Source organism: Cucumis melo, chromosome 2, assembly GCF_025177605.1.
Source record: "Cucumis melo cultivar AY chromosome 2, USDA_Cmelo_AY_1.0, whole genome shotgun sequence".
Lineage (NCBI taxonomy): Eukaryota > Viridiplantae > Streptophyta > Magnoliopsida > Cucurbitales > Cucurbitaceae > Cucumis > Cucumis melo.
This window is the reverse complement of record NC_066858.1, coordinates 2,998,950-3,026,115: the sequence shown is the minus strand read 5'-3', so window position 1 is coordinate 3,026,115 and position 27,166 is coordinate 2,998,950. Positions and strand designations below refer to the sequence as shown.

Here is a 27,166-nt window from a genome sequence, read left to right as displayed (position 1 = left end):
CTTAGTATCTATCTAAACAAAGTTTGTCACTAATGTGATATTTTATTATATTAGTAAATATTTTTATTAGTTTTACTATCTAAAATAATTACTATTAAAATATCAATAATAATATGTTATAAAATTATGTTGATCCATTAAAAGAAAATCAAATCAAATCAAAGAAAGAATAATTTGTGGAAAAATTTGAAGAAAATCATATCAAAGAAAGAATAATTTGTGGAAAATTGTGGTTTTGGATTATTTGTGTATTCAAACAAGAAATCATGATGTAATTTTCTATTCTTATTCCTTGACCTTTTTTTTTTCCTTTTTTTACATAATTTCCTTAAATTAAACTTTTTTTGTCCTCCCTTTAAATTACATCTTTTAAAAATGCAATTTGTGTAATTTACATAACATTAAAAAATTTAAATTTCTTTACAAAATGGCCAATGTTACACAAACATCTCATAGTAATTTTGCTATATAGGTTCTTATTCAAAAGAGAGAAAAAAAAATCAAATTCCATGCATAAATAATACAAACTAGTTTCTTAGCTTTTCTTTTAAAAATATTTTTTATACTAATTTTTTTGTTTTTGTTTTTTTTTTTCTCTTTTTAACTTAGGAATTAAAATTGCAATATTTTATTGGGATCTTTTCAAAAATATAAAAAAAACGGCAAAATATTTAAATATGACTACAATTTATTTTATCAATTCCATCGTTTAATTTTGTTATACGATCCATTAGATTTGGGGACCCAAATCTAAATGATTTTTTTTAAAAAATTTGGTACACGATTACTTAGATTTATTTACACACGATGGTTTACATTTGGCTACTCCAATTCAAACTATTTTTTTCAAAGATTTTTTGTACACGATCGTTTACTTTTTTAAACAATCGTTTTATCGTTTAGATTTGGTTACCCAAATGTAAACGCATAAAAAAAAGACGATGGAAAGAAATCGCAAGAGGAAAAGTAGAAAGATGATGGAAAGAAATCGAAATGAAAAAAAAAAACGAGGAGGAAAATAAGAAAACGATGGAAAGATTAAACGATATAAATAAAATATTGAAAAATAAGAAAGATGATTGAAAGAAATCGAAAAAAAGAAAAAGAGAAAAGAAGAAAGACGAAATCGCAACAGAGAAGACGAAATGGAAGATGAAAATAAAAGAAAGATGAAAGGGCAAACTTGAACTATCTAAAAAATGGCTAACCTTATGGACTTTGTTACACGTCTTAGTTTACAGTTTTGTTAGGTAAGTTTTCCTATTTTATTTTATAAAAATACTTTTTCTGAGTGCAAATTGGGCAGAAGATTTGATTCATGGGTCTTTTCAGCTAAAAAATACTTTTTAAATTTGATTATCTAAAATTTCTATGTTACAATTTTTAAATGTCTAAAAATGCAAATAATTTTTTTGTTTTTATAAAAGCTCTTTCTACTTCTAAATTAATTGTTTTTGTTTATTTACTATCAATCAACACTTTTAAAAACCAAGCTAATTTTTGAAAATTTAAAAAAAATAGAGAGTTTATTTGTTCATTTATTTTAAAATTTAGCTACAGATTCGAGTCTTTTATTTAAGAAAGAAAAATATCATCATAAAAGATTGATATGAAATATACTTACTTTTCAAACGTTAATACGGTTAAACGATCTCAATTTCTAAATTATTTTATAAAATTTTGAAAATAATTATCTTTTGTTTAAAGGAGAAGAAACAAAAGCCAAATCACCTCTGGTTAGATTTTGGCTAATTTGATTTAACCTATGAATTCAATGTGGTGAGAGATTATAACAATTTTCATTTGACTTAAAATTGGGTATTAGTGCACCACAAAATTTCCCAATATCTTATGATATATTTACCAAATCAAAATAATTTAAGTTGGTATGATAATCATTTAGTTTTACATTTTTGTAATATATCATAGAAATATAATGCAACAAATTATAGACGTTGGTTTGTTTAGTTATAAATTTAAATTTCAGTTACCCTAAACTTTCGTAAAAAAACGACTTAGTCTTCAAACTTTAAGTTGTAACAATTTTGTTTTTATACTATCAATTTTCCAACAGTTTAGTCCCTATTTAGAGTTTGTAACGATTTAATTCCTATGATAAAATTATATGTTACAATTTAATAAATTTTTTTCATAAATAAATCGACATACTAATTAAATACTCAAGGTTTAAACACAATCTACGTTATAAAATAATAGAAATTGACATCTAATTCTTAAACTAACAAATTTACGTTAGAAATTAAATAGAACAAAAAATGTTGAATTCTATGTACTAAAAATTGTGAATTTATAAATTCAAAAGTTTAGGCCTTGTTTGGAAACTATAATTATGTTTTTGTTTTTGTTTTTTTTTTTTAAAAAATTCCTCTCCCGATTATATAATGATTTATATCTTCTTAAACACAATGGTTGAATTCTTTGTCAAAATTTTAAAACAAGAACAAGTTTTGAGTCAAAAATAATAAAAAAAAAATATTGAAACTATTTGCACAATATAGCAAAATTAAAATCTCTTTATAGCTCTTTTGAACTTTTTGATATATTTTGTAAATAGTTTCAAACTTTTACCCCTCCAATAATTTTTCTTTTGAAAAGCTACAATTTTTTTAGTTTTCGACCTTTGCTAGTTTAAAAATTTGAAAATTTAACTATCAAATGGACAGATAGCTCAAGATTTAGAATATAGTTTATAGTTTAAATCAAAAAGAAAAAACCTATCTTAATTATAAAAAATATAGACAATACAATAACAATAACAAGCAATTTCAAAGAAATGATATAGAATAAACCCAACTCATTTTTAATTAAATCTTCCAACATTCAACTTACAAAAAAGTCTCTAAAATCCTACTAATTTAAGTGGAAATCGTTTTTCTTTTCCATGAAATCAATGCTATATAAGTGTATTTTAATCCTTTTGTCTTTCTGTCTTTCACTTTGACTAATTCATTAATCTAATATAGGATGGACAAATTATGTTTGAATCTAAAAGAATTGGACAATAATTTTCTTTTTCATTTTTCAATTCGAGATGTATTAGCTCAAATTACAATTGAATTCCCCATTAAATTTCAACAGCAAAAAAATAATTGTGAAAAAATCAAGCACATTTTTCAAAAATCAAAAACAAAAAAGAGAACAGAACATTCACCAAAAAACACCTAAACCAAAGTCTTTATCCAAAGTTTGTTTTGTTTATGTGATTTATTTGAAAACTCTACGCATTGCTATTGGATTTGGTGAGAAAACAAACACGAATTTTACAAACACAAAAACTAAATCACAAGAAGATCAAATTATAAGGAACCAATTTAATGACCATATCATATATCATTTTTAGTTCTTGAAATTTATGCAAATCTTCAAATTTTCTTGCCACAGTTTTCATTTTTACCAAAGAAACATTCCAACATTTAGTTTTCACAACTCAGTTTAGTTCTTAGAAACAAAGGTAAAACGAATTTTCAAGAAAAAGAAATGATAAAACAGAACTAAAATTTTATTAGTAGTTTTCAAAAATATGACAGGAAAAAGAGACTCCTTGGTATCAATAAATCGAAATCGCTATCAAGCAGGCTAATTAGTTGCTTCCTCCTATCTCTACTAGTCCTAACAACCATAGCATGTAGGAGAAAAGAACAAGGAATTCACTAGAAGGAAAAGGAGAGATTGAGAGAGAAATATAGATGTTCAAAGAAAGAAGATGAACGATTGCAAATGGAAAAGAAAAAGTAAAAGGCAGAACAATAAACAGAGCCCAAATTGCTATAATTGACAGGAGTCATAATTACATCATAGCCCAACCAAAAAAGATATATAGCAGCTGTAGCAGCAAGCCATAGTACAAAGCTAGCCTCAATTCATCAAACCAAAAAGAAGAAAAGAAAAAAAAAAAACTCTCCTATTTCTCACACATTTACCCTTCTTTCTTCTACATGCATTGAGCTTCAGAAAACAGAATCCCAACAAATGTACAACACTTCATATATCCCCATCTCTATACCTTCACCTTTATTTACTTTGCCGAATGAAAGAAAAAAAGAAAAAAGAAAAACAACAAAAATAACATGGCCAACGAGCCAGACGACTTACTGACCGACCAATGTTTACGCATCCTAAACTTTTTTATCCAAAACAACAATTAGAAGTGAAGAGATGTGGATATGCCTTCACCTTTGATGAGTTTTCTTTCCAGGTAGAGACCTGGTCCTAAATCTTTTTACCAAAAAAAAGTACTGAAGGAAAACAAATATCAGTTATGTTTTTCTTACCAAGATGAAATAATGACTAGAAGTGCTCGCTCACGTAACCGGTTAATTAGATTTTCCAACTATTGCAAGGACTTTTTTCCCATATGGACTCATCCTAAGTACCGGAACGTGTGGCCTTATTGCTTCCACCAATTTAGTATGAAGAGTACCCTGGCATGGCAAATAGGCAAGCACTGTTATAACTACATTAGTAATCAGTTTGACAATCACTTGTAGAAGGCAATGAATATATTTCTCATACATGAACATAGATACCAAAAGGAAAAGGGTAATCTTGGCCCTGCTAACCTCAGTATTATTCAAAGCAGTTTGAATTGCATAATTGCCATATGGGTCCTGCATGATTTTATCAAATCGTGGATCGTTAATCAATTCAAGCACAATTTTAGTAATTTGTACTCCATCCGCAAATTGCAGGCATTTTTCAACGACGTTACTACTATACTTCTGCATGGACAAGTCCCCATAATTACCCTCTAGCTGTTTGAGTATAGCTTCTGTAGCCCATCGAAGATTAAGCTTCAGGATGAACTGTACAACATAGTTCCTGCAAGTAATTAAATTTAGAGCAATTCTTTTTGTCAATTCTAGTTCATCGTACTTGATCCTATATGTACACAAAATTTAACTTAGGTTTTATACACAATAAAACCCTTTGATATAAATTTATGGCTCCAATTTCAAAAATAAGTGAACGAACTGTCATGTTAAAATTTCAAACCAAAAGTACAAGAAACAAAGAAGATTTAGAACTTAGGGGAAAAAACGAATAAAAGAAAGGGAGAGCATAAAATTACCCATATTGATCTTGGGAAATAATCAGAGCATTTTGGGTGATCTCATTGATTAAATTATCTCGGTCTGTGCTATCAGAACAACTGAGGCATTTTTGAAGTACACAACAACCGTGGCGATCAACGGCAAGATCAACACAACTATTTCTTGCAGCATCAAAAAGTAGCTGCAGAGAAAGCCATAACCAGAATTAACTTTTCGTTACACAGAAATGATTTTACAAAATGAACCTTTCTTAATATCAATAACCACTGTATGATGAGCAGTAGGGGGTTACACATGCTAGGGGTTAAGTAGGGGGTTACACACAAAAGAATCATATCTACTTTAATTTCAGAAAATTTGAACCCAAAAAATAGTTTGACCATCTATACGGCTAAAAATGTATTCTTAAAACTCAAGGACATAGTTGTACAACCTATTAGAACATATTTTGTTCAAGTATGGTTGTTAAAATTGATATTCTATTCTGTACCAACACAACTGCACATAGTTGCCAATAAAACAATATAAGAATCTATGAAATCATTGACAAAGAAATTAAAGAGAGAGAAACGAAATACCACATTTTCATTTAAATGTTTTAAGGAGAAGGGGAGCACAAGCATTTGAGAAAGCAGAAAATTTCCAGTAAATTTGGTAAAAGGTGCAAGAACAGATGAGCAAAAACACCATTGACAATGAAATCAACAACAAAAAAAGAAAAAGGGAAATTCAGCTGTTAAACAATAAACTTATATTTTTAAATGATGATGAAGAGAAGGTCGAATCCTCGAATATTCAAACCTCAGGAAAAAAGTATAAAGCAAAGATCCAAGTACGAGTGATAGAGGAACAGTGAATGAACTAACGCACTCTAATGACCCCCAACTTTTAATATGAATCTTCTATCTTGCAAGTAGAAAAACCTAAAGTCCAAAAGTCATTCAAGCATCAATCGATGAATATTCAAGTGTTTAATTTATCATAAACTCTCAAGCAGGCTACAACGTTCTGCTCACCTGAGCTAAAACATATTCACATCATTATTATCTTGCCAATTTAATGATTTGGATATATAAGTGTTTACTATGGAAAGGACTGAGAAAGCTTTGGGAGAAATCAAAAGATTGAAAGGAAGTAGAAAGCTGGAAAGAATATTTAAGAGTGTCATTCCCCTACTCAGATACTCCCAACAAGTTGGGCTCTGCTCTCAGATTCCATTAAATCCTTTCCTCATACACCAATTTTCCTCTAAATTCCTTGCTTCATGTCATTCTACCCTTCAAACTATTTCCTTTAAAATTTTGCTGCTACTCGCAGTAGACTTATCTAGGCTGTCATTCCTTCCTCCCCTCATACTCATTGATAAACTAAGTAAAAGGTCTACCAAAGACTTTTGAAGTCTTTGCTTTTTCTTGAATTGAAAATAACCAAAGGAACAATTTGAAAGAGTAGCAAAGACCCCCAGAAAGATGTACTAAAAAATATTACTTTGTTGCATCACACAAGGAATTTATTTTACAATTTCCTATGATTAAACAGATACTGATGGCCTTCTTTGCCTAAACTATAAACAACGGTTTAGGTGAGTGTCTTCTCACTTGAAACAGACAAAGTCAAAATAACAGATCTAGAAAATAGAATCCTCACCTCACGGCAACTAGGCATCAAATAATCAAGGCAGTGTTGTGCCACATGGTTGCCATTTATATTTTTCATCAGCGTCACTATACCAGACTTTAAAGCTGAGACAATCATGTGAACTTGCTCTTGGGTTTTAAGGGTCTCAATGACCTTTTGAATAGCACGAGTCCTGTGGTTAAGATAGAAGATATTGGAAGAGAATTAATAAACAATAAAAGGAAATACAATGACGTTGACAAATGCTCGTGTTTGACCCATGAGGGGTATCGGAAATGAAAAGAAAAGAGCATACCCATGCATGTCACATGAAATCATAACAAGTTCACCATGGTTCTGTGTAATTCTACATAGGATTTGCATCCGTTGATTGTCATTGCAAACTTCAAGCAGCTTCTGTACTAAATAATTTCCAAAAGCATCTACCATGAGGTCGACAACATGATCGATGATTTCATTGAAAATCTTCTCAATATCTTCATCAGTACCCTCCATAAATTTCCGTTGCAAGAAACGACAACCATGTTGGTCTTTAGCCATGAGAAATATTCTACCCCTAACTTCATCAACAGAGTTAAATCTCTCAGGCACTAACTTAAGACTTGGAGATTCTGAGTACATAGCAGGGGAGTGATCACGACACATGCATTCATTAGCTGTAGACAAATGGTTGGGCCGAAAACAGCTATTTGGGCGGAGAAATCTACTTTGGTTGACATGATTGGACGATTTATCACCATCAATAGACATAAACCTCATAGCATCAACAGTGTTCAGTCCAGGACTTCTACCAAGGATCTTTCTAGGAAAGGAAACTTTTTCCATACCTTGAATTGTGTCCATATAGTGTGTTGAAAATACAGAATTTAACTGGTTTGAACCCCTACGAAATGCACTCGCCTTCCATGATGGTTCATAATTAGACTGTTCAAGATGGTGAGCAATTGGAACCTCGAAATATTGAGGCTTACGATTCTGACTTGAAATCCTATTTGCAATGTTTTCATGTTGTTGAATTGGAAGCAGACGTTCCAATTGCTGATTATGAAGATGCTGTAGGTATGGATGCTGCTCATGCATCCTGAACAACTGGTCCTCCTCAGCATAATTCCAACCAGCTTGACGATGATTCATCTGTTGTGGATGTATGCGTCGCCCATTGTGGAGAACTTGCTGCCTTTGAGATGCAATTGGGAACTGTGAGTTCGGAGCAGACACATTAACCACCTCTTGGGTTAAATGTGCATTAGGGGACAAAGACTCAAAAGGCTGAAGCTGACCAAGTTGCCACTTCTTGTACTGTTCAGGTATATATCTGGAAGGAGGGTTTTGGTGGCCAAGTCTTGTCGAATGAGGATCATGAACACCATTAGTCAAGTGACTGGAAGGACTCCAAGCAGCAAACACTGATGGATCGATATTCTGTAACTGTTTACTCAAGTTGTCTGAGTAATGGTCTTCAAACAGAAAGGCACGAGACCTCCAAGCACGCCCCTTCGACTCATCACCAAAGTTTAACTTTTCAAATGCACGTGTCAAGGACTGATCACCCGATACAGAATTTTGCCTAGTCGAAGTATGATCCATAGATGATTGCTGGAGTGTACTCATAGAGATATTTCCGTCCATCAAGTGCCCGTTGCTATGGAAATCTCTCATGGAAGATCCTTCATACGAACTTACAGATATTGATAACAAACAACCTTCAGGATCTGCATTACCAGATGCAACATTAGGAATCTGATTGCCAATATATTTCGCAATGTCTTCGAATTCATTTTCATTAGGCATCTCTTCCATTGTTGTAAGTAACTCACAAAAAACTCACTGTACCAAAAGGCAACAAAAGCAAACCCCTCACTTAAAGAATAAATGATACAGTGACACACAAACGTTTCTATCTTCGCCTGCCAAGCAGCAAAACACACACACTTTTTAGCATCAAAGATTAGATCATAATTTGAACAAATCCCCAACCTACATTGTAGAAAAGCAACCCAATCACTGTTATCCCACAACCCAGATAAAGAACAATGAAAATTTTGAACAAAACCCAAGAAGCACAATCCAAATCACCTAACCCACAAATTTGTCACGATCGATCACTAATAGAGCCCTTCAATCACAGTCAAAATAGACCATTCATAAAGATTTAAAAAAAAAGAACAAGAACAAAATCCTTCTGAATATCAGTCAACTCCTACACAATGACAAGAAGCAAAAAAGAACAAAAGAAACAAAATCAACCAAAAACACCATACCGAAACAATCAAAACAACCAATGCAGTAATCAAATAGACATAGAAAAATCCCAAAACACACCCAAATAACCTTCGATCATCAAAATCAAAAAAAGCGGTCATAAACTAACACAACTTGATCAAAAAAATCAGTATCGCAAAAGCTCCAAAAACACATACAAGGGAAGAAAGAACGAAAAGGGATGAATCAAAACTAACCCAATAGGCGATTAGAGAAAAGAAAGAAGACCCACGTATCAGTGAAGGAAAAAGGGGAAAAGGGGGTAAAATGTAGAGGAAAAGGAAGAGTTTTTTGATCAAAGAAAATGTGGGGTTTCCAAGAATGATCGAATAGAATAGGAAAAAGGGGTGTAGGTGAAGAAGAAGAACAACAACAAGAACAAGAAGAGAGGCGGCGTGAAGAGGAAGAGAATGAGAGGAGAAGGGATTAAAGAAGGAGAAATTATAGGAAAAATAAAGAGAGATTGGCAAAAAAATATCAAAAGGGAGAGAGTAATCAAGTAACCTGCATGGATTTGGAGTGTTACGTTTTCCATTGTTTCTTCCTTTTTAATTCTCTTTATTAAAAAAAATAATAATAATATTTTTTTTTTTGATTTTTTATTTCTCTCTTCACTCTCCCTGTGTGAGCCTACACTTTTGGGTTTTTGTTTGTTTTTGAGGAGTCATCGAAATCAAACACCAAAAAAAAAAAAATTATTTTATTTTTTTGCACTATTTTATAAGAACAAAGATTTCATATTATTCTAATGTTTGACTCCAACTTTAGAAAAATAATAATTAAATATCATTTGGTTTAGTGATAGGATTATAAAATTTGTATTCCATATTGTATTTTGAAAAAGTTTGTTCTTTTTTTCAGTAACCACTTTAGATGGGTTGAAGATTTATTGAGCATTAAGAATTTATTGTATTTTGGAAGATTTTATTTTTTTTTTTTTTTTGACCTAAATGAGGATTCAATAAAGATTTAATCCTTTTAAACATAATTTTTTATAATAAATTTGTTTGAAATATGTTTATTTTAAATATAATCTTAACCAAATCCCTCACTCAATTTTAAAACATTTTTTAATTAAAATTCATGAATTTTGATATAGTTATTTTTATGAAATTAGTAAGAATGCTTGTAAGCCAATCCGGACCAAGAAAAAGTTTTACAGTAAAATTGTAATTTTAAAACTAATAAATGAATTCAATAGGTTTAAATTTGATTTATTATATTTTTAAGAAAATAAATATTTTTAATATGTTTTTGTTTGATATCTAAGATTTTTCTTTTTTGATTATCAATATAATTTAATTTGGAAGATTCATATCATGAAATAAAATCATAGTCATGCATAAGAAATTAAAATATAAACTAAAAATCAAAATATTATATGTTTGTTTGTTTTTTTTTTTATGAAAATAAATTTAAATGTGACATGCTTTAAATGATAAATAAATTTCTAAAAAAGTCATATCTTTATTTTATGGCAAAGATTGTTTTGATTACTCCTCATATTTATAGAATATATTCCATTTTATTTGCCCATAAATAATAACTATCAATCTTTTTAAATAGTTTTTTTTTTCTTGTAATTATTATTGTTGTTTTTTAATTCAATTATTTTTTTTCTCATGTTTAAATGATTTCCTTTGAATTAATATGGAACCTAACTTCTTCAACCTCTTCATTAATAATTATTGGGCATAGAAGAGCTAAATTTTCAAAATAAATATTATGAACCAATAATAATAATAATAATAAATTTTTATATTTAAAAAATACATTCTCATCTAACAATCTTTTTAATTAGTTATGATGTTTTTTCTTAAATTAATTTAAATGATAAAGTTGAAAATATTTACGAAAATACGAGATTAATAGAAGTGACAACATTTAATATTGTGCTATATTTTTAGAAAATATTTGTCTATATTTGAAAATGCTTCTTTTATATATTTATATATATATAAGATATTTTTTGTAAAAATAAATAGGAAATAATATTACATTTTAGTTGAGAGTTTTGGTTTTTTATTTTTTAATTATTTTGATAAGTCGAAGAATTGAACATTTGATCTCAAGGTTTATAGCAATTAGACAAGTATAGTTCTCATTTGGTATTTTATATTTTAATTATTTTGGTACGTGAGTTGAAGAATTGAACATTTGATCTCGAGGTTTATAGCAATTAGACAAGTATAATTCTCATTTGGTATTTTCTCAAAAATAGCATCGTTGAATTTTAAACTTAGTTCATGTTTGCTAATCCGTGTACAAAATCACAGTCATAATGAGATTTTATTTCTAAATCAATTGTTGTTTGATCGTATTCATAAATGCATTAACCACGACATCATTCACTATATTTCTTAGTGAATCTCTTGTAATTTTTAAAATGCAATTGAAGCGATCAAGTTCATTTAGATTGCAAAACTTACTAATCAAATGGAAACTCATATCAAGTCATGAGAGAACTATTTATGAAAATTAAATTTTAATTTTTTTTCCAATCTATGATGCCCAAAATTAACTTAAACTTTTCTTTCTTCTAAAAGAACATATATTTGTTTTTTCCCATAATATATGTGTACTTATTTTATAATAAAATATATAAAAAAATTGCAATATAACAATTAGAGAATATTTAGTTAAATTAATAGTTTATAACTATACATACAATTCATATCTATAAAATTTAAAAGATATAAAATTCAAATATATATCTAAATTAAGTTTTGCTTATAATGATTTTATTCTTTTGCTTTTGTTTTTAAAAATTAAGACTATAAACATTCTTTTTTTTTTTATTTTACCGATGGTTTAAAAAGTCAAATCAAAATTTAAAAACTACAAAAATATAGTTTTCAAAAAGTTATTTTTATTTTTTTAAATTTAACTAAGAATTCTTAAAAAAAAAAAAAAAGATGTAATTTATAAAAAGAAAATAAGCTTAATTTAAAAGAAAAAAAAGAAACAAAAAGTTACCGAATTAAAAAAATTCGAAAATGTTAAAAAGTTTAAAAACCTATTGAAAAAAATAGTTTTGGGCATGAAAAAGTTGGTCATATCAAAAAGGCACCCCAACCATGTCCTCCAAGGACATATCAATTAATGAATAATGTACACAAAATTCAATAAAAACATTCTAAAATAATAACAAAAATTACACTAATTTAATTTAGTACTTTAATAAATAATATCAAACCATCTCTAAGTTTAATAGGATACCCTTTCTCTTAACTAGGCCTCATAGATACACCCAAAATATTTTTCTTAATCCTTATGAAAAAAATAAATCAATCGAAGAATCAATTTAATAATAAAAAAGTATATATAGATTAATATATAAAACAAAAAATTGGTAGAGAGAGAAATAATAGCATTTATCATATTTTTGGAAAAAAAGTGAAGAAAAGGGAAATTCAATTATGGAATGATAAATTTTCAATAAAGCAACAAGGGAGAGAAAAAGAATAATAAATATAGAGAGAGAATATATTGATAAAAAAAAATTATATATATATTTTCGCATTTTTCGAAAATGATATTTGTTTTTATTTATTTATTTTCTGTTGCTGTCTTTGGTAGTTATTTATTTATTGTTATTATTATTATTTTAATTCCATTTTCCGACTTGTCGTATTCCTATTATACTACTGACAAAAGTCTACAAAACGACGTCGCTTAGCCCCCAAAACTATTTAAGCAAAAAAAAATCAGCCATTTATTTTTCAGACAAAGAGTGTTTTGGTTTCTAATGGCTACACCCACACTCCATTAAAAGTTACCATTTTGACCCCCAACACCATCATTACTGCCTTTCCATCTCTCTTTTTCCTCTACCCTTCACAGGAAACATAAATTCATCATGGTTTTCCTAAAGCAAACAAATTCTCAAAGCAGACATTCCAAGCTCAGTGGATAAAACCGATCTTTAAAGAATGATTTTGATTGGTAGGGGTAAACATTGAAGAAACCGATCAAACTAAAATTTCAGTTTTTCCTAAAGTATCGGCTAACCAAATTTGAATACCAAAAATCGAAAAAGGCTTTCCAAACAAAGAACAAGCTGAGGAAAAGCAGATGACTCCTCACATGAGCATGATTTTCAATCATATTAAAAGAACCATACTCAAAAGTTTGCAAGTCTATACATTACTGAAAAGAGCCTAAGCTTACCATCTCGGTCTCTAGTACAACAACGAATCTACAAAAGGAAAAAATACAGATGCGTAACCGTTTGTCATCACGGTAACATCCACGAAATGGATACTTCATCTCCGGTTTTTTTGAGATAAGGAGATGGAACCATGTTGCACGCCTTTGCAATCCATGGTCAATTGCCTAAGCTCTCTTTACAAACACAAGGAAAAAAAGAGAAGAAAACAACATGAGGAAAACACTAGCTATGCCCTCCTTAACAAACAACAACAAAAAAAAGAATGCAGGTTAGAGACAGACAATCTTAGTTGACCATTGTGCCAATTAGTTTGTTTTTGCGAGCACTGCAAGGACTTTCTTCCCGTACATGTTCGTCCTAAGCAAAGGGACGTGGGGTCTGATCGCAGCCACAAGTTTAGCATGCACAGAACTCTGTTTGGCCAAAAAGCATTCATGTAATTCAGTTAGAAATCAGATTGAAACAGCAGAGACACACTGTAAGTAATTCAAACAGTACCAGAACCATTGTTCTTTTTCGGTTTATTTTCAAGTTGTAATTTCACCGCCTATCAAAAAGTAATGCACAACGTATATAGCTAATTCTTCAGAAAAAGGGAAGTGATACTCACTTTGCAGATCCCAGAACGAGCTAGCACTGCTTGAACTGCATAGTTTCCATATGGGTTCAGCATAATTTGGCTGAATCGTTCGTCATTTATCAACTCATCGACGACTTTAGCAAGATATTCATCTCCGGCGTAAACACATCTTTCAACAACATTACTGCTATATTTCTGGATGGACAAGTCTGAAAAATGGCCCTCCAGCCGTTTGAAGATGCCAGATGTCACCCAAGGAAGCATAGAAGGGCACCGTGCAAGCTCGAGGGCAAATTGCACAACATAGTTCCTGCATCATTGCAATTTAAAGTCGAGCACTGAGTCCTGAAACATTACTACACATGAACAAGCCACAGACAAAAGGATTTAAAACATTTACTCTAACAAATATGGACTAAATTTCTAAAGCTCAATACTTGAGATGAGATTGTTGCATATAAGTTCAGACACTAAACCATTAGTAGTTTCTGAGTAAAGTTTATCTCACAAAAATTATACATTCACGAGGAAAGAAAGCCTTTCCATAGTAGATATTGCCTCGCAACTTTTCTACAAAACTATTTTAGAACAGTAATTGAATCAAAGAATTAAAATCCTGTACAAAAGTTAGTTGTAGAACGAAACTACAACACTGCAAAATAACAGAAAAAGGAAGTCCATGGAAGGGTCAAGAGTAAATTACCCGTACTGATCTTGGGAAAGGACCAAAGCATTACGTACAACCTCACTTAGCAAACGGTCTCGGTGTCCAGCATCAGAAACAGCAAGACATTTTTGAAGCACACAACAACCATGACGATCAGTTGCAACCTCGACACAAGATTTTGTTGCAGCCTCAAAAAGAAACTGCAGAAGAATTTATTTATCAGCATTCCATGTCATCACAAAAATGCTTGTGAAAAAGAATCCCAAAATAAACAGCCAAGGAAGAAGAGCACATGCAAGTAGAATAAAATAAAATACAATGTAACCATGTGCATCCTTCAAATCTCTTTCATTATACTTGGAGGAGGAAAAGAACAAACAGTCACCATTACTGCATGGTACAAGGATAAACATAACGAGAATTGAGAATGAAATCAACACCAAAGATATTAAAATTCAACACTACGACTTGCACGTCCTCACCAAATCTTCAAACCACATAAACTCCCATAACAAATTAAACACCATTGCAAAAACATAGCTTCAAGGCCACCTCCTAGCTGTCTAGGAATTAGGGAATGATGTGAATTTTTTATTCTCTACTGATATTTAACTAGATCTAGTTGTCAAAGTAAGCTAAATGTACTCATCAGACATCAAGATAATGGATGGCAATGTTCTTATGTGAGATAATATTATAGTCTTTGAGAGGATGATCTCTTCCAAAAAGAACTCATGTCCTTATGTGAGATAATATTATAGTCTTTGAAGGATGATCTCTACCAAAAAGAACTCTTCCCATCTCCAAAGTTCTTTACTCCATTCGTAACTGTTGCATGAACTAACTCCTCAACTAACTACAAATGTCTATACCAAGTTCCTAACAAAGTAATAATATTCCCAATATTTTCGTACTGAAAACACACTATTCTCTGCGTACACTTCAAAAAAGCAAAACAAATAAATTGAATCTGTTGACATGTAGAAGATACTTGAAGGTTATCCTCTATGCTTACAAGTTAGTTACAACTAAGTTTTCCTCTCAACTTTATGTCCCCAAATTATCAAAAAGAAGAAGAGTTATACAATAAACAAGTGGAAAAACTAAAGCAAGATGACAGGCTAAATTAATTGAGAGGAAGGTTTCAAGTAAACAGAATCCAGCAATTACATCTGTTGCTTGTACTCATGTACAGCCATCGGAACGACAACATCAAGAACTTCTGAACAACTTCTCCTTCTTGTAATTTGTTTTAAAGAAATAGATTTCCACTCAACTTTATATCCCTTATGTTTCTTCCATCATGGTGGGTGGTGTTATACTATCTTAACAGCAGAGAGAAAAGGAAAACTTCAAATAATTTGAATTACAAATTAAGGGAATATACCACTTACCCCAATATAATCAGGCATCAAATACTGCAGGCAATGCTGTGCTACATGGTTACCATTTACATTTTTCATGAGAATAACTATACCAGTCTTCAATAAAGAGACAATCAAGGAAAATTGCTCTGGGGTTTTGAGAGTCTCAATGAGTTTTTGAACAGCACGAGTCCTGTAGTTCAAAATCATGAATATTATATTAAAGAATTAAGCCATGAAAAAATAATAGTAATAGAAGATAAGTGGAGCAAAGACATAAAATTGATGGCTGAACCGAGGTCAAGAAACAAATAGAGATAGAGCATACCCATGCATATTACACGAAATTCGAATTAGTTCACCAGGTCTATTTATTTTGTAAAGAATTTGAAGGCGCTGATCCTCATCACAAACTCCAAGGAGCTTCTGTATCAAATAGTTTCCAAAAGGATCTACCATGAGCTCAGAAACATGATGAATGATCTCACCAAAAATGATCTCAATATCTTCCTTAGTACCCTCACTGAACATCCGTTGTAAGAAGCGACAACCATGTTGATCTTTAGCCATGAGATATATTTTACCACTGGCTTCATCAAGAGAGTTACATTTTAGAGGTGGAATCTCTGTGTTACGATTTGCATTACTAGATAACATAGAAGGTACCCTAAAGTTGTCGTGACAGATGCAATCTTTGGCTGTTGAAGGAAAACCATACTGCCTAACATAACAACTTGGACAAAGAAATCCGTTTTGACTAAAATAATATTTGAGTTTCTCAGTATCAACTCCGATCAGTCCATGGGCCCTTGTGGGGACCTTTCTAGGAGAACTTTGCTTGAAACATTTTTCCTGTGCATCTAATGTATCTAGATAAGGTGAAGCAAATGCATGATTTGGTATCCCTGAAGCTGCACAATGTGCAGCCCCATTGCAGAATCCTTCATGTTTAGATTGCTCACGACAGGGATGAAATGGAACCTCGACAAAGCGTTGCTGCTTAGGACTCTGAAACCGCAACCCAAATGCAGCATTACCACAAGATTCAAATAGATTCGAACGCTCTAGTTGCTGATTATGAAGATCATGCAGGTATTGCTGCTGCCATTGCATCCTGCAGCTGTGGAGCTGCTCTCCTTTTGCACAATTTGGACCTATTTCACCATGATTCATTTGTTGTGAGTGCATAAAATGAACTGGGGATAACCCATTCAGCAACATCTGATCACGATGAGAGGATAAAGGAAACTGCAAATTTCTAGCAGGAACTTCATTAGTGAACGGCATAGCAGAGTTAGGAGTCTCAAATGGTGTAAGGTGACCAGCCTCCCCCTTCTTTTGGACATCAGATACGAATCTTGCTGGAAATGAGAGCTGAGGGGAAAGACCTGGCACAGAAATTTCATAATAACCATTGCTCACACGATTTGAAGACCTCAAAGAGGGATTAGCTACCGTTGATGGTTCAGAGTTGATCGATTGCTTATTCATATAACTTTCAAATTGGTCATTCATTAAATTGGGGTGATTCATCCAAGTTTGCCCTGTCCCCTCCCCACCCAAACTTAATTTCTCCACTGCAGATGTCAATGATCGAACTCCGATCCGGTTACTTTCCCCAGTCAGAAACTGACCAGTACTTGATTGCTGAAACTCATTGATCAAGACCGGTCCATTCTCCAAACTTCCATTACTGTGAAGTTTCTCCAAGGACAAACCAGTACAAGAATCTGCAGTCATTGATGATACTCCTTTTTGAACAGATTTTTCAGCAAATACATTTTCACAAGCGACTATTGGATTCTCACTAAGAAATCTCTCAAGTTCAAACTTCAGTTTACTGCCCATTTTTCTATTTTGTACACGGGAAACCCCCCTTAATCACCTATATACCAGAATAGTAATAAGTCTTAGATGAAGAATAGTATATTTCCTATGTCAAAACCAACAGGACAATCACAAAAGAACAAAGTACTATCAGTATATCTTCAATCACATCAAATTTAAACTGAAATGACAACCTCGCGTTGTACAAAAATAAACCAACAAGTACTCTATAGCAACATCCTTTAATCAACAATCACAAACCCATCAAGAACAATCTCATCATCTGAAACGATCGATTGCCCAATAAGCAAGTCATTCAAGAAACGAAACCTTCAAAACCAAGAAAAAGATTTCAAAAAACAAAAACTCCACCCTGAAAAGCGATCGACTCCTACAGAACCTCAAAAAAAAAAAAAAAACCAAAAATATCAAAGAAAACATCAGAACTCATAACAACCACATTATTAGATTTCCAGCTCGAGAACATAACCCATCAAAAGAAAGATCACTAAATCCAAGAAAACGCAACTACACACACAATACAAAAAACCCCTCAAAAGAAACCGTAACCCACATCATATCATAGAAAGCAAAAAGCCATAAACTCACAATGAAAAGGGAAAACAAAAACATGGGTCATAAAGTTTTTTTTTTCTCTCTCCAACAAACATCATTATACAAAATCCAAGAATCAGAGAGATTTTTCAACATCCGACGATCAAAAAACGAATCAATACAAGAAAATCGAGACTAACCCAGTTGAGGAAATGAAAAATAAAGCAAGACCCACGTGAGAAAAAAGACGAATCAGAAGAAGAAACGACAATATACAAAGCAAATGAAGAGTGTGGGTAGTTTTTCAGTGGGAAAAATGAGAGAATATGGGAAATTGGGTTTATGTTACAACAAAGAACAATGCAAAAGAAGAGTGGCAAAGCGCTGAAGGTAAGGTGAGAAAAAAGAGAGGCGGCTTAAAGAAGAAGAAGAAGAAGAAGAAGAAGATATAGAAATAAAGAGAGAGATTACAGGAAAAAAAAATGGAGAGAATTGGCAAAAATATCAAAACCGAATAAAAATCGAAATCGAAATCAAAATCAAAATCAAAATCAAAATCAAAAACTTTTCTTTGAAATTACAAAAAACAAAATTGAATTCTTTATATAAAATAAAAAAAGAAAAACAATAAAAAGATTATACATTAAAGTAACATGCATGGATTTGGAGTGTTACGTTTTTCATTCAATTCTTCCTTCTTTTTCCCACTCTTTATGTATGCTTACTTTTTCCAATTTTCTATTTATTCATTTATTTTCCTTTTCATTGGAATCACCAACTTCCAAATTCTTCTTGAAAGCATATATTATATCCACAAAATTTCATAATCAAATCATTGGCTTAAAATCCCATCATCTTCAACAAACTAATAACTAAAATTTAAAAACAACTTAAAGATTATACAACAAGTTGGTTGTCTCATAAGATTACTAACGTAAGTGGAGTGAGGTTGTTTGTTGTAGTAGCAGAAAATATTTTGAGATTTGGAAAATTTGATTTAAAAAATAAATGGGGTTTAGAAAAGAAAGAGAGAAAAGGATGGGAAACGGTTAAAGAAGAATAGGGAATATTATATAAATAAACAAATATGTATATATAAATAGAGAAAAAGAAATGGTAAAAAGGGACGCGCTTTTCGCAACTATCGAAACTGATATTTTGTTTTGTCTATTTTCTCTCTACTCTTTTTTATTATTATTATTATTATTATTATTATTATTATTATTATTATCATTATTATTATTATTTTGGGTTTCAAATTACACATGTGGCTTTTGTTCTTGCATTCCATAGGAGAGAGGGTATAAATTTGAGTTTGAGGGATGGAATAAGTTTGTGTTTTCATACATGGAAAGATTATCGATGATGAATTACATTTATAATGTAGTGAATAGAGCTTGAGTTCAATTTACAATAATGCAGTAATGGAAGATTGAAACTTGAGATGATGAAAGTTTTGATTCCTTAATGTTTGATATTTTGTATTCTAGAAAGAAGAAAAAAAAAAAAAAAGTTGTTATTCAGAATTCAGGTACAATTTGGTTGATTGGTGAGAGAATATATGTTTGTGCGAAAAAAATAAATATTAAATATTGACATTCTACAATCCATATGCTACAATTTCATAATTTTTAATATCAATGAATGGTTTTTCTTTTTAGAATGAACATGTGGAAAATGACAATTCCTCCGTACAACAAAGTTTATAATATGTAAGTTTGTTATCCCTTCGTAATAAGACACGGTCCACCAACTTTTCGCTTTTCAAATAAAATAGTAATAATAAATTTCAAGACTGAAATATGATTCTATTTTAGTCTCTAAACTTTTAAAAATATATATTACGATCTTCTAAATTTTTAAAAAATCCTATCATACTCTTTTCGAATTTTGGAAGTGAGTAAATACGTAAAAAATTATTATAAAATTAGACATAAATGAAAAAAAAAGTCCATGAAAAATAAAATAACAATAATAAATAAGTACCACTCATATAAATAGGATTAAATAATAATAATAAATAAGTACAACTGCCGAAAACAAAAGTTCTTTAAAATAAAAAGTTATCGTATGAGACTAAAATTGAATCTAAACTTAGTTTAAATTACATTAAAAAGCAACGGTAGTTAGACTAAAAAAAACTATGAAAGAATAAGAACACCTTTTGACATCCCATGATCTTTGAATTTGATAATATGACTAACATGGTAGCCAAACTTTTTTTTTTTAGCGCTATTACAATAAAAAGTTGAAATCATCACTCAACGTTCATAATTCAAATAATTAACAATTTTAACTTTGCCAAGAATTTTGTACTTTGCACCCAAATACATATCTCAAAAGCAAAATGAGGGCAAGTGATATTTTTCAATTCAACATGGAAAAGGGGAAGAAGATGCTCTCAATCATTAAAATTCTACTAAAGAAGATGGATGCTCTCAATCATTCTTATGTTCTTTGAATGCTTTTGACATTTTCTCATCTAAGGTCTCTATCTCTCTAGTACAAAGAAGTGGCTGAATCTACAAAAATAAAGAAGAAAATTGGCTTTTTTTTTCACCCCATGAATTTCTATTTCTCATCTTCCTCCTCGATTTCAACCATGGAATGGCTCTCTCTTCCTTATTACTCTCTTCCTCTTAACTTCTAACTCTCTTATCAATACCCATATCCAGAATTGTCCATGGGATTACCAGCAGGAACTGGTTCAGGCTCCTTGATCTCCACCACCACACAATCTGACATCAAGAATGTCTTTGCCACTGAAGCTGCATGCTCTAAGCAGCATCTAACCACCTGATATCACATAAAACACAGCCATTTTAGGCATAGTCGTAGTTTGTATAGACAAATATGTAAAACAACAACTAGTGTCATGTATTTATCTTTCCAAGTTCAAAGAGAAACTAAGGCAGGCAACACATTGGTATTCTCCATTCTGATTTTTTACGAGGTTGAGCAGTCGTGATGATGTTTGGGAGGCACAAAATACAATAACATAAATAAGGCAGGCTTTTGTGCTAGTATTATCTTACTCTAATTCTGTTGGATTGAGGTTTTTTTTTCTTTTCGTAGCTAGTCCTAAGTCTCTCTCCTTTTGTTAGACTTCTTTTCTTATAGACTTGCATTCTTTTGTACCTATGATCCTAGTTCAATTTTGTCGGATTGAGGTTTTTTATTTAGTTAGTCCAGAGTCTCCTGGAGTTGTTTTTCACATGAACTTGTGCATTCTTTCATTTCTCTACGTAAAAGCTCAGTTTATTGTAACTATGATATTGATTAAATTTTGTTGGATTGAGGTTCTCTTTGTAGTTAGTTAGTCCTGAGGTTGGACTTGTTTTTTTATGGACCTTTCATTTCTCTCCGTAAAACCTGAGTATCTCATGAAAGCTCAATTTCTTATCCAAGAAAAATAACATTCATAACATAATCATAAAGAGTCCTCACCTTGGTTGGGTCGATGATTCCAGCAGCCATCAAGTCTTCATAGTTCCCAGTTGCAGCATTGTATCCATATCGATAGTTGTCACTGGATAACACCTAATAAAGAAACAAAATCTTCAACACTTCTACACATTCACAACGAGGAACAAAAAAAGATTGAATGAACAGGTGTATATTGTAATTGTGTATATATACCTTCTCACTCACGACACTACCGTTAACACCAGCATTCTTTGCAATCAGCTTGAGGGGATAGCTTAATGCTCTCTTAACAATGTCTGCTCCAACCTGTCATCAAACCAATAGAACTTTCAGAGAAAAACTAGCAGTAGATGGTAAAGAATAATAAAAAGGAAGCAACGATAAGATGCATAAACCACAAAACAAATACTCAACCCAACTAAAGATTAACATCTATTCAATTGACAAACAACAAATTTACTAGACAGATTACCTTCTCCTCGTCATTTTCAAAGGATTCCTTGATAGCATCCACCTTTGAAGCAAGTCTAAGAAGGGTGCAACCACCACCAACAACAATACCTTCCTCAACGGCTGCCTGCAAATCATTTCAAAGTACCCAAATTAACCCAAATCTATTCAAGCTGGAAAGGTAATGATTGTTCCAGTTACAGATGATTCTCAATAATATTTAGATAATACACTCATTTTAGATATAGATTTGGAATTGTAACAAGGGATCTGAGTTATACACACATGACACAGCATATTAAAAAGTACCTTTGTAGCATTAAGAGCATCTTCAACTCTCAGTTTCTTTTCCTTGAGTTCTGTCTCAGTTTGTGCTCCCACCTTCAAGAATTGCCAAGATGTCAGAACCATGTATAGCAAAACAAGCTGATATACTGTATAGGAACTAAATAAATTCACCTGTATAACAGCTACACCACCAGAAAGTTTAGCGATTCTCTCATTAAGTTTCTCCTTCTCATAGTCTTGATCTGCAGCCTACACAATCAATGGCCAAATTAGTATCCCTATCCAGTTGCCTGCTCAAGCATTGGCATGGAAAATTTCAAGAAAAAGCAATAAAAAGAAATAAAAATATTGCTATCACTACCTCGATCAGGTTTTTTATCTGTGCAACACGCTTGGACACGGCTTCTTGGGTGCTACCATCACCAACGATGGTTGTGGTATCTTTGGTAAGCACTACCTTGGATGCATTTCCAAGTACCTCCTTTCCAGCTTTGTCTAAGGAAAGCCCTACCTCCTCTCTGATAACCGTGCCTGTATCACAAAAAAGAATCTACTTTTAATAACAACCGTAGGAAAACAAGGATGGCTTATGTTTCCTGCTTATTATGATTTTTGAATGATGACTGTATAAGTTGGTTAAAGGGCCATTTAAGGGAAACAGGAAACAGGCCATTAGGAGAAAAATGAAGAAAAGGGAAGACCTCCAGTGAGAATAGCAATGTCGTCAAGGTACTGGCTCTTGCGCTCTCCAAACCCAGGAGCTTTAAGTGCGGCTATCTTCAAAGATCCTCTCAGTTTATTTACAACAAGAGTTGCCAGAGCTTCCTGCTCAATATCCTCTGCCATTATCACAACAGGATAGCCACCTCTGATAGCATCCTCCAGTATGTTAATGAGATCCCTTGCATTGGTGATCTTTTTGTCAACAAGAAGCAGCTGTATGATTCACAAAGAACTGAAGATTAGAAGACACGAAGAGTGATACCTTGCAATTTTAAGACGGATGGAATATAGGATACATACCTTGCAGTTTTCATATTCCACAGCCATTTTCTCACTATCAGTGACAAAGTATGGAGAGATATACCCTCTGTCAAATTGCATTCCTTCGACAACATAGAGAAAGTTATCGGCACTTCTTCCCTCTTCAAGGGTCACCACACCCTTCCTTCCTACCTTGCTCATGGCTTCAGCAATCATACTACCCACTTCATGGTTGTTTCCAGCACTAACTGCAGCCACATCGGCCAATTCGCTGTCTTCAACCTGCAACAATATCACATCTTAATCTAGCTATTCACAATTGCATCCAACAATCAAGGCATACTCGGAAGTAATTCTAAAATGGCTAAAATCACTTTTTTTTTTCATTTTCAAAATTACTCTAAAACATGCTTTAATCGTTCAAAACAAATTTAATTAACATGAAAATTGTGTTCAAAAGTCTAAAATTTAACATTAAATAAAAATTTTCAGAGTGATTTTAACAATGTCAAAATCAGTCCCAAACATGAACCAAATGAAAAGTTCGTTAAACCATGCAATTTTACCTCTTTTGACATTTTTTTGAGTTCAGAGACCAAGGCTTTGGCTGTTTTTTCAATGCCTCTTGTTATAAGAACAGGATTTGCTCCAGCTGCGACTACCTAAAATATGTTCAAATCAGTTAGTAAAAATTCACATGTGGATATGCTTAAACATAGCATTACTCTGAGTTTGAATACCTTGACACCTTCAGCAATAAGACCCTGAGCCAGAACAACTGAAGTTGTAGTTCCATCACCAGCTAAGTCGTTGGTCTTTGCAGCAGCTTGTCTGACTAGCTTAGCGCCAATGTTCTCAACTGGATCCTCCAATTCAACCTAACCATCACATGTAAAACCACGATTAAACTAATACAAATTGGAGAGTATGTCAGTATAATGATATAGAATGGAAGAAATAACGTTAAAAACAGAGGTGGGAATGGGATACCTCTTTTGCAACTGTTACACCATCATTAACAATTTTCGGAGAGCCATACTTGCTTTCTAGAACCACATTTCTTCCTTTGGGACCAAGAGTAACTCCAACTAAGTCTGCAAGTTTGTTCACACCGTTCTGAAACCAAGAGACGTCTTGTTACAATGACTACAATAGGAATTAAAATAGCTTCATAAAAGGAAAGTTTCAAGACAACGAGAACCACTGAATGAACAAGCAACAACTAGTACTCACCTGTAATTTCTTAATAGCTGAGCCATCCTGGTTGAAATGCAATTCCTTCGCCATGGCAGAGATCTTGGAAGAACGGTTTCTTCTAAGAACTACACTCTGTCTTTTTGGGAGTGCAAATGAAGAAATGGATGTGCGAGAAGTCAACTTATCAGAAGACGGTAAAAGCTTTTTATCCATTGCACGGCTTCCAGGAGCAGAAAGGGTCCCAATTGAAGACATGGCTGTGAAAGTGGAAGCCATTTACCCTCTTCCAAACTGATACAGAACGTAATCACCAGACCATCAATTAGTTCAAACTGAAACAACTTCACAACCAGAATTGTAAACAAATAGAGCAGGGGGCCGACAATGCGTCTGATGGAAATTCATGAATTGAAAACCAAGTAGACTTAGAGCAGAGAGGATTGGATGGAATGTCAAACCAGAAATGACAAACAAAATCAACAACAAAGGAATTGACACACAATTCTCAAACGACATAAAAAACCAGGTAAGCAAATCATCGAGAATACAGAACCGAATCAGTAAGCATAAACAAAAATCAGCTAAAACTACACACAACAAGGGTAAGAAAACCCAAAACCCATGTAGCAAGATTGAACAGAGAAAACCCAGAAAGGAAATGACATAAACAAATTCAAGAACATAGGAATTGACAATTGACATTTGACACATAATTCTCAGACAACAACAAAAACCCACATGTCAGGAACTCAAACAAATAGATAAACACGAGATACAAATGAATCAGCAAGCTACAGAGATGCACACAAGAAGAAGACCCAAAATCCAAAACCCATGAAGAAAATGTTAAAGAAATCAAAACCCAGAAATGAAAGGACACAAAACAAACGAATCAATCGATAAGTCTACACCAACAATTGAAACCCAGAAAGCCAAAACAGTCAGAAAGCTCAAAACACAATACAGAAGACTGAATCGGCAAGCAAAAACAAAACCCAAATAGAAATGTAAGCATGACCCAGTAAAGTAAAAGGATAAGAAAGTCCAACAGAATGAAAAGAGAGGGGGAATCTTACAAGAAAACGGCGGAGGTGCAAAGGGGTTTTAGGGTTTAGAGGGAGAAGGATTGATTTGGATAAGAGGGTGAGAAATGAGCGCTGCGAGTGAGGCAAAACTGGGGGTATTACAGAGAGTGTAAAATGGATTTTTTGTAAGGAGAAGAGAAGTAGGTTTCTTTATAGCAAATTTCAAAAGGATGGATAGGAAGAGGAGAGAAAAACGAACCCAAGAATCATGTAGGCTCCTGAAGCTTCCAGCAATTGTTGGCCGTTGGATTTGGCTCCTCCCTCCATTGGAGACCCTCCTCCATTGTCCTATTTGGAACACTCTAGAACCTTTGCCCCTCCCCCTTTCCTTTCCTTTTTTTTTTAAAATTAAAAAACACTTTTTTAAAAGAAAATTAAGTCATATTTATCGATCCATAATAAAGATTATGGTAAAATTTCATTGACGGATCAATCGGTTTATGTGTTATCAAAGCATTTGCGACCATAATAGATTAAAGTTTAGGTGGTTTATTTTACATTATCTAATATTATTTTATTTATTTATTTCTTTTTGACAATGTTCAGGTCAGTGACAATATTTGGAATAGTAACGATAATTTTGACATGTTTACAAAATTTCTTTTCCGAACAAGTAAGAGTAATTGTAATTGTGATAGTACAAATATCTCACCGTAGGTTCCACTTAATTTTCAAATATAATTGGATTATCGGCCTCCATTAATTAGATTTAACATTGAGCTTTAGATATCTTTGTGATTACATAATGCCGACAACATGATCAAATTAAAACTCATTTTTCATATTACCATTAATGGATTATGTTTTCTTGGAATATACGTGGCCTTAACTTGATAGAATTTGAATATAAATAAATATGAACTACGATGAAAATACAGGGTAAAGCAAATGCTCTTTTTAACCCTCGTCGAATCTCGAGATAACTCTAATTTCATCTATTTGTCGCCAACTTTTGTAACAAACTAGCCCACTACACTAATACGCTCTTAATATTCTTTAAAAGAGTTTACGATAAGTGAATGAGTAGTCATGAGAATCAAATTGTTATTTTTATGAAAGCATGGAGATTGACGTATTTTATATTTTTGTGAGCTTTCGGATCAACTTATGCTCACCTCAACTAGTCTCACGGGACAACTTGACTAACCCTATGTAAATAATTAATTTTTAGGTAATTAATCGTCACATATTAAACTGTGACTTTTTAGTCATTTTATCGAGACTTTATCACTAGATCAACCTATGATGATTATGGAGACTATTGTTGCTCGATGAACTAAATTGTTGATTTCGAATTAGTTTAAGATAAACAATACTTTTTTTTATATAATTTTTTAGTTCAATAACTAATGAAGGGTGGTCTAACGTTCAACTTTTAAAATAGTAATTACTATTTTACATGTTTGACTACAATGAAATCTACTCGTTTTTATTCTCTATAACCATTTTAATTAGGTGTGTTAATAGAAACAAATTGAAATATTTTTTAACACAATAATCATGAAGACATACGATTGAACAATCGACCTTCAAAATCATAATGGTTTGTATCATAAGTTATAAAATAGAAAAAAGCATATAAAAATATACATACAATACA

At 32.1% G+C, this 27,166-nt stretch overlaps 3 protein-coding genes across 6 annotated transcripts; all 3 read right to left on the bottom strand.

Moving 5' to 3' along the window:
- Window positions 1-3,757: 3,757 nt before the first annotated feature.
- On the bottom strand, window positions 3,758-9,479 carry LOC103492418 (pumilio homolog 12-like). Of its 2 annotated transcripts, none has more exons than XM_017045441.2 (6): window positions 9,170-9,479; window positions 7,006-8,422; window positions 6,720-6,882; window positions 5,090-5,253; window positions 4,581-4,839; window positions 3,758-4,442 (listed from the first exon to the last, which is right to left on the bottom strand). In XM_017045441.2, exons 2-6 carry the CDS (start codon window positions 8,367-8,369, stop codon window positions 4,335-4,337), a joined length of 2,058 nt encoding a protein of 685 aa, XP_016900930.1. In that variant the 5' UTR covers window positions 8,370-8,422; window positions 9,170-9,479; the 3' UTR covers window positions 3,758-4,334. The 2 variants fall into 2 exon arrangements, with proteins under 2 accessions (XP_016900930.1, XP_016900928.1); XM_017045439.2 differs by having other exon boundaries at window positions 7,006-8,617; window positions 9,170-9,452.
- A 3,554-nt stretch (window positions 9,480-13,033) lies between these two features.
- On the bottom strand, window positions 13,034-18,596 carry LOC103492417 (uncharacterized). 3 transcript variants are annotated; one of them, XM_051081404.1, is made up of 6 exons: window positions 18,372-18,596; window positions 16,083-17,639; window positions 15,785-15,947; window positions 14,427-14,590; window positions 13,754-14,033; window positions 13,034-13,556 (listed from the first exon to the last, which is right to left on the bottom strand). In XM_051081404.1, the coding sequence occupies exons 2-6, from the start codon at window positions 17,600-17,602 to the stop codon at window positions 13,449-13,451; spliced, it is 2,235 nt and encodes a 744-aa protein (XP_050937361.1). In that variant the 5' UTR covers window positions 17,603-17,639; window positions 18,372-18,596; the 3' UTR covers window positions 13,034-13,448. The 3 variants fall into 3 exon arrangements, with proteins under 3 accessions (XP_050937361.1, XP_008451009.1, XP_016900927.1); XM_008452787.3 differs by having other exon boundaries at window positions 18,337-18,595; XM_017045438.2 differs by lacking the exon at window positions 18,372-18,596 and having other exon boundaries at window positions 16,083-18,320.
- Window positions 18,597-20,484: 1,888 nt separating this feature from the next.
- LOC103492416 (ruBisCO large subunit-binding protein subunit beta, chloroplastic) lies at window positions 20,485-25,822 on the bottom strand. The gene is made up of 14 exons (XM_008452786.3): window positions 25,558-25,822; window positions 24,518-24,772; window positions 24,275-24,400; window positions 24,025-24,162; window positions 23,851-23,946; window positions 23,324-23,566; window positions 23,002-23,236; window positions 22,662-22,831; window positions 22,472-22,549; window positions 22,322-22,393; window positions 22,035-22,139; window positions 21,776-21,868; window positions 21,584-21,676; window positions 20,485-20,932 (listed from the first exon to the last, which is right to left on the bottom strand). The coding sequence occupies exons 2-14, from the start codon at window positions 24,755-24,757 to the stop codon at window positions 20,795-20,797; spliced, it is 1,827 nt and encodes a 608-aa protein (XP_008451008.1). The 5' UTR covers window positions 24,758-24,772; window positions 25,558-25,822; the 3' UTR covers window positions 20,485-20,794.
- Window positions 25,823-27,166: the final 1,344 nt, after the last annotated feature.

What these genes read in the sequence shown, in the direction of transcription:
- LOC103492418 (XM_017045439.2), bottom strand. Translation starts at nt 8,510, where the DNA reads ATGGAAGAGATGCCTAATGAAAATGAATTCGAAGACATTGCGAAATAT. An exon ending in ATTTCATGTGACATGCATGG is followed by an intron (nt 6,883 to 7,005) that starts GTATGCTCTTTT and finishes TCTTAACCACAG; the next exon opens with GACTCGTGCTATTCAAAAGG. An exon ending in TGATGCCTAGTTGCCGTGAG is followed by an intron (nt 5,254 to 6,719) that starts GTGAGGATTCTA and finishes CTTTCTCTGCAG; the next exon opens with CTACTTTTTGATGCTGCAAG.
- LOC103492417 (XM_051081404.1), bottom strand. Translation starts at nt 17,602, where the DNA reads ATGGGCAGTAAACTGAAGTTTGAACTTGAGAGATTTCTTAGTGAGAAT. An exon ending in ATTTCGTGTAATATGCATGG is followed by an intron (nt 15,948 to 16,082) that starts GTATGCTCTATC and finishes TTTGAACTACAG; the next exon opens with GACTCGTGCTGTTCAAAAAC. An exon ending in CTCGTTCTGGGATCTGCAAA is followed by an intron (nt 13,557 to 13,753) that starts GTGAGTATCACT and finishes TTGGCCAAACAG; the next exon opens with AGTTCTGTGCATGCTAAACT.
- LOC103492416 (XM_008452786.3), bottom strand. Translation starts at nt 24,757, where the DNA reads ATGGCTTCCACTTTCACAGCCATGTCTTCAATTGGGACCCTTTCTGCT. An exon ending in CAGCTATTAAGAAATTACAG is followed by an intron (nt 24,401 to 24,517) that starts GTGAGTACTAGT and finishes TCTTGGTTTCAG; the next exon opens with AACGGTGTGAACAAACTTGC. An exon ending in TCAAAAAAATGTCAAAAGAG is followed by an intron (nt 23,567 to 23,850) that starts GTAAAATTGCAT and finishes ATATTGTTGCAG; the next exon opens with GTTGAAGACAGCGAATTGGC.